Consider the following 12350-nt stretch of genomic DNA (forward strand, 5'->3'; position numbering starts at 1 on the left):
CAAGACCAAGTCTTCTCTTTTCTGTCTTAGTGATTTTAACCGAAAGATACCTCCAAGACACTTAGTGCGGGCGTTATGGAAAGAAGACGTCATCCTTCTTTCAGTAGGCATAATGTATCTGTGCAGTCTCATGTTCTTCAACAGCTGTATCAGACCTGACAACCCGTGCACACAGCCTGATACTGCAGCAGACACCTTCATGTTGCTATACCTTCAGTACAACCTGCTGTATGCCCCAAAATGGTTTGGTTGTACTTGGCAGTCTCCTGGGAGGCTTTTCTGCATTGTGCTTGTTCCACCTACTGTTGCAACCGTTTGTCAGAATGATGCTGTAGATTGAAAATACTGCATAACTGAAGTGAAATCACATAATTACTGTTTTTGGTACAGTGTAAGTTAGTATATTGCTTCTTTTAGTGGTATTCTTATGCTCTAAAGTGAATACAAGGAAGTATTTTTATTGTAAATTTCTTTGTTGTTTTTCTCTGGATTGGTACTCTGGAGACCAGAGCAATTTCTAGGGAATTTATAAGCACATTTTATCTAGTTTTAGTTTCTTAACTTCACGCTTCTTTTTTTTAAAAAAAAAATCTTTTTTTTTTTTTTTTTAATTTATTTTTTAACACCTAGATTATATTGTTCATTAAATGTCACATATTGTCAGTCTTTATAATTCATGAAAAAGTACAGGGTGAATATTTTCTTAGGAGAGTGTTTCAATGTAGATAGTGTATATCTGGCGTTGTTGCTTTTAACAGTTTATAACTGGCATGTTAAGAATGTCTGTATAGACAAAAATTAGACTAAAATATAGATTTGTTCAGCAAATGTTTGCTTGCTGTATCACAAACTTTTATTATAGCATTCGGGTCAAAGATGTTTGCATACCTTATTGAGCAAGCTGCATATTTTTTCTGGCTGAGGTGTGTATACTGTAGCCATTACATTTTTGCACACTTCACTGACTGAGCTGCATGGACTACTTTAACTATCACCTGGAATACTTGACTGAGTTCAGCTGCTTATTTGAGCGCTTCAGTTTGTCTGCTTTATTACTTCAGTGGTGTGTGTTGATAAAGTTCTGTTCTGTGCTGCTAAATTTTTGGTTCTGCCAATCTAACTATATACCGTGCTGAGAGAAACGCACACATTGCTAACTGCTTACTCTGCAGTGAACATGAGTGGTGGAAATGTTATAATCTGCAATGCTTTGTTAAATGAGCTGCATATTTTTGTTTTTATATATGTTGCTTACCCAGTTGTGTACATTTGCCGAACTCATTATACAAAATAAGCTTGATTGGAATAAGAACATTCTCTACCAGCTGTCTGCTCTGAGTCAGTATGTAACAAAATTAGCAACTTTCTCTTTCCAACAGTGGCATGATTGCATCCAAAGTTTAAGGCAATTGGTTTGGAGATCTTGTTTGTTTCATTCACTCTGTGCAAACATCAAGATTAACAAACCAATGTGTTGCAACTTAATTTGTTTTCACAAATATGAACAGAGTTAAGTAACAGGAAAAATTCAGTATTCTAATACAGAAAAATGATTCCATATGTATTATGAAATTTATGCATTTATATATAGATCTAAATATAATTATCCAACTTAAAGCTATATATTGTAAACATAAGATGGAAAATAACCAGAGACCTCTCAAGATGTATATTTCATCAAATAAGCAACATCTTAAATACATACAATAACAAATACAGAGTTCTGTAAGTCAAATGCATGTGTATATCAAGAGTTATAAAAATAAACCAAACTCATAACCCTTAGAAAAACTCAAAATACTGCTAAGCACATGAAAACTCATGTGCACAGATATGTAGCTTACTCATTAAAATTGATTCAAAATTGAATCAACAGCTTCAAGAGAGTGTTTTTCTCAACTTCGTAATTTTGAGTCACTTCCAGTGAAATCTACAGATTATTAGATGTTGTTTGACTAATTTGCAGAGTTTGCATATGTAGCAGCTTTTTCTTCCATTTACAAACACTTCATCTCTTCTTAATTTTTCTCAAATACAGAGATGCTTAATTAAAGCTATATAGTTTGCCTCGATTCTTATCTGCCCCACATACAAATGTAACTGTACCTGGCACCTGTTAAGTGGAAGCAACCAGTAGAGGAACATTAAGTTTTAACACGCTATTGTCTGAACACATTGGCTGGAAAGTCCCAGATTTGTTTTTGTGAAACTTTACATATAAAAGCTTAATTCAATTTTGTTACTTCAGTCAAAATTTCTTGATTCTAAGATGTGGCCATTTATTTCTCAGTCTTCTTATGAACCATTATTTAACTGTAAATATTATAATAGTTCATTTTAAAAATAAATGTGTGAAAACAAATATAATTTTTGGCAGTCTTTACTGATACCAGTGGAAAATAGATTTAGTGAGAGAAATACAAATGGAATGTATTAGTACATCCTAGAACATTTTATCAAATAAACCTCAATGATTCTATGATCTATGAAAATGAATTCAGTGTTCGTTTTAGTTTTTCTGTGTACATTAATGTTGGATATCAGAACTATATGAGAAACCAGGTATAATGGATTTAATATCTCTAAAGTTAATAGATGAAATGAATTAGGTCCCAGCCAGACTTTCTTAACAGAAAAAGCAAAAATAATTATCCATAAAACAATTTACAGTAGATAGATGGTAAGGAAGAAGGCTTTGTCTGTTTCTTCTCTCAGCATGAATCTACTTTTGGTGTAAATCCATTACCAGTAAGGATCTAGATTTTTCTCTTCCTTTGAAACGTTAAGTACCAGCTACAGACTCGACTAACTAAAGTTATCAATGTTTGCTAAGATCAGAATTGTGCCTTTTTCCTTATCTATGATATTCAAACATATGATGGCTATGTGTAATTTCTGGTATACTGTGCAGTTTTTGCTGAAGAAAATTTTTCCTTTTATCAGGGGGCATGAAGAGAAATATTATTTTCTCTGGTGAAGGAAAATCAGATCTAACTTTTCCTGCTGCTTTGGCAGGTAGAAAGAGGTAACTAAGAAGCTTTAAGAGATGAAGGAGTTGGAAGCTTTTCATGAGGACCATTTTCCTGTCCCTCAGATTTCCACCAACCTCTCTTACATTAACTGCAGCAAACTGGACTTAATTTCTGTTTTCAAATCTGAGTAAACTATCTCTTTGTTTGGCTAGAATACCTATTGGAAATCAAGCATACTAAATTCAAAATATATGTTCCATGTACATTACTCCTGTAAAACAACATGGACTATCAAAATACTGGGAACAGACATGGTATCTGTTATGAGATCTACTGAAACTAAAAGTACCTTGAAGCATAAGATACATGTCTATGCCATGTATTTTCTGTATGTTTTTATGCAGCTGGCATATGCAGTATGCATTAGTATTTCATAACTTATACCTGAACTTTTTTTTTTTTTTTTTTTTTTTTTTTTTTTCCAGAGGGTAATTTTCAATGTTGTTAACTTCAGCAAAACAAAAAGCCTTTACAGAGATGGGATGGCTCCAATGGTGAAATCCACAAGCAGACCAAAATGGTAAGTTATTCTTTCAAAGGCTTGCTTGTTGGGAGAAAAGCACATTTTACTTGGAACTATTCTGTAGCAAAGACCTTCTGGCTCAGGTGCAGCTTTTGATAAGAATGGGAACATATTTTGATGCACCAGTGGCATCAAAGGACTGGTCTCTGTGGAGTGTATGGACTGGGTGAACTCTGGAGGTTTCTTTCAGCCTTGCTGTTATGGTGTGTGTTAGCAGCTTGTTTCAAGTAGTGTGACTGAAGCATGACATTGGAGTGAACTGAACATTTGGGGCTTGAGCCAAATTGCTGTTCAGTGACATCCTCATCACCTGTTAGCACAGTCCATTGGCCCAGTTTTGGCTTGTTTCAACTTGCATTCACAAAGGTAATGCCCGCAAGCACTCTGGGAGATGGACTATTGGCTATTTGGATTTGGTCCTGCTGTTTTGGGGAGAGTTTTGTCAGAGTTAAAAGGGAGAATGTGAGCTTTGCCATCTGAGTTGACCTCATGTGAATGTGCAGTCTCTGGTCTATTTTATATTCTAAGATACCTGAAGGCCAAACAACTTGGTCATAAGTTACACAGTATATACAACACAGAAATTCATGCACATATGACACCTATATAGATGGTACATTTTCTCAAAATGTGATGAAATGTCTGCTGTGAGCAATAATATGTAAATCTAATGAGTCCTAATGCATGCAGGACTCCCAAGAATTATATTATTTGCCTTTAGCTAGGTTTGTTTGAATATGGAGGTTAGGCTGTGTACAGCAATGTATCCTTGTAAGCCTTTGCAGCTGGTACTCTCTATTGGTTAATTAATAAAACATTTAATCAATCTCCACATAATTTGAGTCTTATAAACTTATCTTCTTAAAATACTTGAACTATCACAAAATCTCCATCCACACAGTCTTAGTATTGGTGGTCATAAAATCACTTTTATTGTATCACCTCCTATTTGTCTGGACAACAGATATGGCTGCCTGTCTTTTCAACTAGATGGTAAGGTCATTTGGAGAGAATACAATTAGTAGATGGAGTCAATTATAGCTCAATAGGAGCATGTAATAACATTGAAAATTAATTAAAAAAAATCCATTGTGTTTAGTGTTTTTGTAGCAAAAGTCATGTTAATTCTGTTTACTGTTTAACTTCAGAAAAATCTTTTGGGGGCATTTCAGGGCAATGTTTATCAGGCATACTTTAATCATCTTTCAGACCTCTTCCTTCTCTCACTGGGGTCTGTTATTTGCAGCTAAGTATATATTGTGTTAAGTTTATCTATAAATCAGATATTGCTTTCATACAAATTTTATGCCTTAATTTGGTTTCAAATTAAAGTGTAAATCTTAGAAAACAATGCAAAGTGGGCTTTTTTCCTTCCCCCCCCCCCCCCGAACATATAGGCTTGTTCACTCTTAAAACTGATTTCCCTTCCACTTCCCAGGAAGCCTATTTATTTTTGTACTTTATATTTTTAGGGGGTGTATTTTGCTTCTGTAAAAGTGAGGAATGAATAGCATTGCCTGGGGCCAGGCACAGTGTAGGCAGCAGGTGCCGAGAAGCTTCCTTTTACATGGCTACAACCATACTTTAGTTTTAGTTCTGTTTCAGAAATCCTAGCTCTAATTTATTTCTTTAAAAAATCGTAATATTAAAATACATTTTTTATTAGTCCATGTATGAAAGCGTTGTTCTGAACTTGGAAGGTGTGTTTTAATTCATGTTATTATCAGGGGCCTCAGTCATGTTGGTGTCCTCAGTATAATTTTGTCTTGATGTTAATAGGAGTTATATGTATATTTTCCAAGTGGGAAAACACATGCATTATTTTTGGATATGTGTTTTCTATTAAAGATGTCTTCCACTTGGATTATGCTTTTTGCAGTTACTTCTGTATCTGTTTCCATGGTGTTCCAGGGAAATCTGTAAATAAAATTTTCTGCTTCTCTGTTTGCTGAAATGAAATGGGATTTCCAAGTACTTCTTGTACTTCCAAGTTCTTAATACAGCATACAGGTACTTGTAGTCTTTAAATGTGAGTAAGGCAACATATGGCTTGCATTGATTTGGTCCTGTATGGCACTTTGTATAAATTAGTCTAGTAAGCAATACTGAATTGTTCACTGCTGTAAAAGTCCTGAGTTTTACATGAGGATACTCAAGATTCAGGATTGAGGATACTCAGGATTCAGAACTGTGGAAAAAGACTAACTCTTCACCTTACACTTGAAACTCTTCACCTTATGTTAAGTTTTAAATCCACATAGTATTTATATGGGTATAATGTAATTAAATTAGAAAAAATATTTTTTTATTTAATGTAATTAAATTAGAAAATGATATATTAATTATGGGAAGATGAGGAAACACAACAAATTTTAAAATCAAGTTTAAAGAAATAAAACTACGAGAAGCTAGGCTCTACAAATATTCTGTAACAGAGCTCAGTCCTTCATCTATGAACTCTCCTGTACTAAATATTTGAAGAACGCATCATTATTGTACCTGCCTGTGGAGGCATGTGATCTGTAGTGAAATTCTCCCACCTTCCCCTAGCCATGCTGACAGAAGCAGTGCTGTGTCACACACAGCTATTCCACTCCATTTTTAAATACAATCAGGTTTAAGTTTTATGATGTGTCAATTTTTCTTTTTGCATTTGAGCAGTGTTATGCACCTCTTATTTAAATAAAAGTCCCCACTATATTCAGGATAGAATTTGGCCATATATCTTGAAAAGCCCTGTGTATCAGAAGTAGATTGGCCTCCAGGGACTGTGAATTTTAATGTTTGTTTTGAATGTGTTCATGGCTCCAAGCTTTGCAACGTTTTGTGAGTTTGATTCTTGACTCTGGAACAAATCACTGCAAAGTGCTCTTGAAATAGAGAGTGTGTCAAACACAGATCAACATTTTTGACCTGTATTCTCTTGCCCTGTGGGGTAAGATCTTTAAATGCAGTCAGCATCAAGGTTCAACTCAGTGTTACTGATGTAAATGGAGTATATCACTGTCATCAAAGCACTCTATGTGGACACAGATGTTCTGGTGTTGACATATTCTTCTCTTTTGAAGTAAGGCCAAACATTTCCAGTAATGAGCTACTTAAAAAGAGGAAGCAGTATGCTGAAGGATAAGGAAAAAACAGATTTCATGGTAAAGAAACAGATTATATTTAAAAAGAAAACCAGAAAATTTGATTGAAAAGATATCTATGTTCCACACACACAGTGATGGTTTTACTGAATATTCATTCCCAGAGGGATAGAGGCAAAAAATAAGAAGTTGATTTCTGAGTCCCTCTTCCTATTCTTCTGTGGTTTTTTTTTTTTTTTTTTTTTTTTTTGTGGACATACTTTTTTGACATTAAATAGTATGGGGCTGTGTCAGTTATATCACTCAAATCTCACTGCATTGAACTGCAGTTCATACATAGAAATGCAGTGTTGTCATATGATGTTACATCAGTTGTTTTTTTTTTTTTTCTTTTCTTTTTTTTTTAAGACAAAAGTTTAAGTTTTATTTCAAGCCAATGGAATGTGCTGCAAGTAGTCACTTAGCATTTTTTCTTAAAAGTATCTGGTCATGTGGAAATATTACACCAAGATTTTAGGTATTTAGTTTATTTATTTTTTTTTCTTGGTAATGACTAATACAAATATATAAACTGAATGTAAACCTGTTTTGCTTGGGTCTTTTTGGATTGTTTAGTGGAGATGAAGTATTTGAGGGGAGATGAATTAGATGACATTAATTTTTTACTATGCTAATACAGTTTCTACTTTAATCCTTTTTTTTATGCTTCATTCAAACATGACTTTGGTTGCAGTTTCTTAATCATTTCACACCAGAAACATCATTCGTGGAAGCTATTAGTAAAGCCTACCATGTGGGTATGGCAGTGGAAGACCATTTAAGTACATGTACTGTACTATTATATTGATTCTGTGAAGTTTTACAACTTTCTCAAAGTGAAATAGAAGAGTGACTCGTTCGAGAGGCAGCAGATTTTCCAAATGATGAAGTGAGCAAATATTCCCTTTGGGCAGAGAACAGCTATAACTCTTGATTATTCAGTGTGAGCATTGCCTCATTGGGGACATTAGTTTTTCAAATTGTGCTAATCTTTTAAAAGTAACAACTGGCCACTCATCACCTTAGGTATTTCAGCAAGATCATGTGCAAAACTCTAATTAGTATTTATAGAACAGCAACTCCTCCCAGTAGAATAGTAGCAGTAGCTGGCAAATATCTGGTTGACACCTGTTAAGTCTTCAGACATCCATTGTATTTTATTCTGCATTTCAAATGAGCAGAGAGCAGTAGGTGAGGTCCCCATAATTAAGGGATAAAGGATAATAAATAACATGATTCCTGAATGGATGAACACAAGGTTAAAGGCTGTTCTGCACTAGTGATGCTGTACTTCAGGAAATGTTTGTATGGAAGTAACAATAGCTAAAATATTACAGAGCCTTCAGCATACAAGAGAGGATTTATGTGTAGATTTACATGTGTGTTGTTTATAATGTCATATTTCAAACTGCTTCTTGGCAAAGTAGTCACTTTCTTTTCTGTCTTTTATCTCACTCAGCATCGATGGTTTTTAACTGGATAGCTGCCTTTGCCAGCAAGCACTCCACTACCTCTGTTGCTATAACATCTACTGTTAAATACTCACAACACATTGCTTCTGTAGCGTTTTTCTTTTCCAGTAAACCTGGGAGTACAGAAAAACTTTTAGGTAATTAATTCAAATTTGAATCTATATGTATCTTGGTAAATATTGTCATGATGAGGAACTTTGGTAGACATTGAGAAAAGCAATGCAAGTTTTATGAACAATACTCCCATATGTTCCATTCATCAGAAGGGGACAAGACTGAGAAAATCTGAATTTTGAGTAGCTAGATCGTGTTGATTCTTGCCAAGTTTCTTTAACATTTGTCTACAATGCAGTGTTACAATCACTACCATGTCTACCAGGCTGCATAATACATTCAGAGACTTTCAGCAGCATTTTTAGTATGTATTTATATATCTTTAGCCATAAGATAAGCTGTTTGTGAAATGAGCTGTCATTTGTGGTGAAACAGTTTGAGAATAAAGCACTAAATATATATATGGCTTGCTAATCCGAAAGACTAGTAGTGCTTACTATAAGATGTGAAGTGAGCCAAGGTTAGTGATAACATCAACCTGAATTTAGGTAAAGAAAATGAACGTGCTGTTGCCACTACCCAATTTCTTCCTTTGCCTATTTTACAACCTTGGCTGCTCTCTGGAAGTGTGTGCCTTTGCCAGTTTTTTAATGCAATGTGTGCTTTTTATTTTTTTTTTTTTTCTTCTCTGAGAGAGCTGGTAGGAATGCTTTTGGAGTTTCAGAAATATTTCTCTGAAAATACATAGGCTTGTGTCAACACAGGTTTTGGCAGGTGCCGACCTGGTCACTAAGAAACTTCCTCCACTGTTCTGGTGTAGTTCTGTGAAGGGTCATTATGTTGGGAGCTGGTTCTGGTTAAAAGTCTTATTTCAAAGAAGAGAAAGAGGGTTTAGTCTTAGTCTAGTTCATCATAGATTGAGCTGTATGGGTGCAACTGGAGGAACAGAGGTAGGTGCGAATAAGTGATTGTAGCAGTGTCAGGGGAATGAGGTTACCAGAAACTAGAAAGATGCCTAGGCAATTGTTTGTGGAACCACAGGCTCAATTTCAATAGTCTGTAACATTTTACTTAGAGAAAATAGGGAAAAAGAGATTGCAGTACTGACCACTTAAAATCCCACTTTGATAAGCTGGAGGCATTTTGTCTTGGTCTTACTGCAGCTCCTTGAAAGACAGTAAGGTGTTTTCAGGTAGTTTTGAGGTTGGCATGTATATGAAAGTAAAATAACTGCCTCTGAAGTCAATCCCTGGGTAAATTAACATTTGTGTGTATATTGTAAAATAACAAAACAGACCCAACCAATCTATAAACACATAAATAGCAAATACTTCTTTCTATTTTCCAATCCAGCAAAAGTACTTATTCCCGGGTATATAAAGCAAGTTACATCTCTCTCTTATCAGCAACAGCTTTTGTGGATATAGATGAAAGGTTATGTACTGCTGACACAAGGTATGAACTGGATCCCTACACTAATGTGTTTATTGTGTAAACTAAATTGGAGTAGTCTACAGCAAGAAAGAAAGTTACATGTTATCAACTGGATATTTTACTGGAAATTTAAGATGCATGGAATTATATTGGGGAAAATTAATAACAAATAAATTAGATCAATATAAAAGAAGCAAATGAATATTAAGATTCAAAGAAAATAAGAAAGAAGCTCCAAATTACTGCTAACCCATTGTTTAAAAACCCTCGATAATTTATGTGTTTCCTCATCATTTATCTGACTGATCTCCTATAAATCAATTTATTTAGATTACAGCAGAGTCCAAAGGCCCCAGTCAGGATCAAGACTCATTGTGCTTAGTGCCATGGAAACATATAAATAGACAAAGCTTTCTTCCGAAGTTATGAAAATTTTATGATTGATTTCAGTAAGAGCAAAGTTAGGCCAATACTGAGCACTTCTGAAAATTCCATCCTTAAAGATTTATTCGAAGCAGTAACTGTTTAAAAAATGACATACAGCTTACATAAGAGTCTAAATATTTGATGTTTATAGTATTTACATCTAAAACACCAGAGGCTATGTGCTTTAATACCTCAATCTGTTTCCCATATACTCTGTCAACATGAGTTCCCTGCATTGATTGAGGGCACTCTGTGATCCCTAAGGTTGTATTCATGAAAGGTTACCCTTGGTACTACTTTATTCATGGAAGGTTTGAAGCACATAGGAAACAAATGGGTCTACTCTTGCTAGGTGCATTTTGTCATCTATAAATACTTAATTACTGGTGTATTGAAGGAAAATTAAAAATTTCAAAAAGATGCTGTTGCCTGAAAATAGTTTTCCCCATCCCCAGTGCAAACCACAATGAACTTTGCAGCTGGGAGGATTTGTGGCAGTTTAAAACAACTGTAGGTTCTTCCCATTACAGTCCATGGAATTTAGTTTAATGGCTGCAAAATATGACCAAAAGCTTTGCACTGGATCCCATCCAGTCATTGTTTTTTCTTAGGTGATTGGCATTTAGCAGAACTGATTTCATTAAAATTGTTCACAAAATTGTGACCCTGGAATGTTTTCAAAAAAATAAAATAAAGGTGTAAAATTAAGGTGCTTTCCCCCCAAATAAGTTTGTAAGTTAGATAAATATGGGCAGCAGTGAACCCAAAGAAGAGTCAAACTACCAAGAGGACACTGCAGCTTTTCATTGCAATTTTGTACTTTGAACTAATGGAGTGACACAGAATGAAAATCACCTCAGTTAAGAATGGCATTTATCAGCTATAAGTACTTAGTAGTAAGAGCCCTACACATACAAAGCTGAGTGTCACCAAGAAATGTACTTGAAAATCAGACTGTTAACACAAGGCTATACAAATAAGAGCCAAAAACTGTAATCAGAAAATGTAACATCTCTTTAAGAATGTTTTAATGGTCTGAAGAGTGCTAGACAAGTTGAATTTAGCAATCATGACAATAATTTAGAATGCACCAGGACACAGCAGTCAGGTTATATTTTGGCTTTCCTTCACTTGGCCTTGCAACTTCAAAGATCTTTCAACATATTTTAAGAAATACATAGCACTCCTAAATTTACATATAACAAAAAAGCATAGGATATTCTTGTATATAGGATAATATATCAGAAATAAAATATTAGGAAATGTTAGGGCTGAAAAATCCAACTTAGTATTTTTAAACGATTGAATCCTTACCTTGCTTTTCATTCACTTTCTATGAAAAAAAATATTTAATACAGAGGAAAGGGTAATGGGAACTGTTAATTCGGAATTTCTGATGGGTGAGATCTCACCTGATATTTGCTGTGCCATGATAAAAGCCAAAACAATGGATTCCATTTCTCTTAATGTGATGGAAAATAAGACAAACGTTTTTAATGTACTGTAGAAATTGAGAATGGTAGAAAAAGGGGTAAATGAGTAAGTCAGTTGATAATGCAAGAAAAATGTTAAAATATTAGGTGCTATGTCCTGAATTTTGTCTCATGTTTTGACAGTGGTATATAGAACCAAAATATAAAACTCTATTTTTTACGCTTTGGTTAACTAGGTTAATTTATGAATTAACTTTTGTATGACATGCCATTAGCTAGAAAGAATTACAAATTTAATGATAAAGATCTTTCCTGCATCTCTAGATGACTGAAGCAGCAGTTAAAACTTTTTTTTGAACTGCTTCAAGAAGGATTATTGAATTCTAGCTTGAAAGTGAAACTTTGTCTTCCTGCTTCACTCTATTAACCTAGCAAGTGTTCCCCTAGTGTGTGTGAGTGTTCCCTTGCATCTCAGGTACCCTTGCTGTTGTGTTCTCAGAACCAATTCTTATGGTGATATAATGCTGCTAGGAAAAAACCTTCCTGTTCATATATTTTTGTCAAATGGGAGCTGAAACAAAGGTGATGACCCAGTTGAGAAAACGCATCCCAGATAACATAATCAACAGATTAAGATGTTGCGGTCCTCTGCTATGGTTGTGAGCTGTGGCAGGAGAACTGCTTTGCATCTTTGGGGAAGAAACGCTGTGCTAGGAGAGGACAGGGCTCCTCTGTTTCCTTTTAAAAATAGAAACATTTAAAGCACACATTTAGGTGACACCAATGAATGTCCATGAATCTTAGAAGTAATACAACAAAGACACAAAAAAAGATGCCTGCATCTATCG

The 12350-nt window shown here is 34.7% G+C and overlaps 1 protein-coding gene across 1 annotated transcript in view; it reads left to right on the top strand.

Moving 5' to 3' along the window:
• The window catches only part of BEND5 (BEN domain containing 5), a gene marked incomplete at its 5' end in the record, with an annotated part of 583001 nt that overhangs the window by 221407 nt on the left and 349244 nt on the right, over positions 1-12350 (top strand). Inside the window, one exon of the mRNA XM_084291495.1 lies at positions 3458-3552. Within this exon, the coding sequence (XP_084147621.1) occupies positions 3458-3552 (95 nt within the window). The remainder of the gene's footprint in view (positions 1-3457; positions 3553-12350) is intronic.

This window comes from Netta rufina (genome assembly GCF_964035555.1).
Source record: "Netta rufina genome assembly, chromosome: 8".
In the NCBI taxonomy this organism is placed as follows: domain Eukaryota; kingdom Metazoa; phylum Chordata; class Aves; order Anseriformes; family Anatidae; genus Netta; species Netta rufina.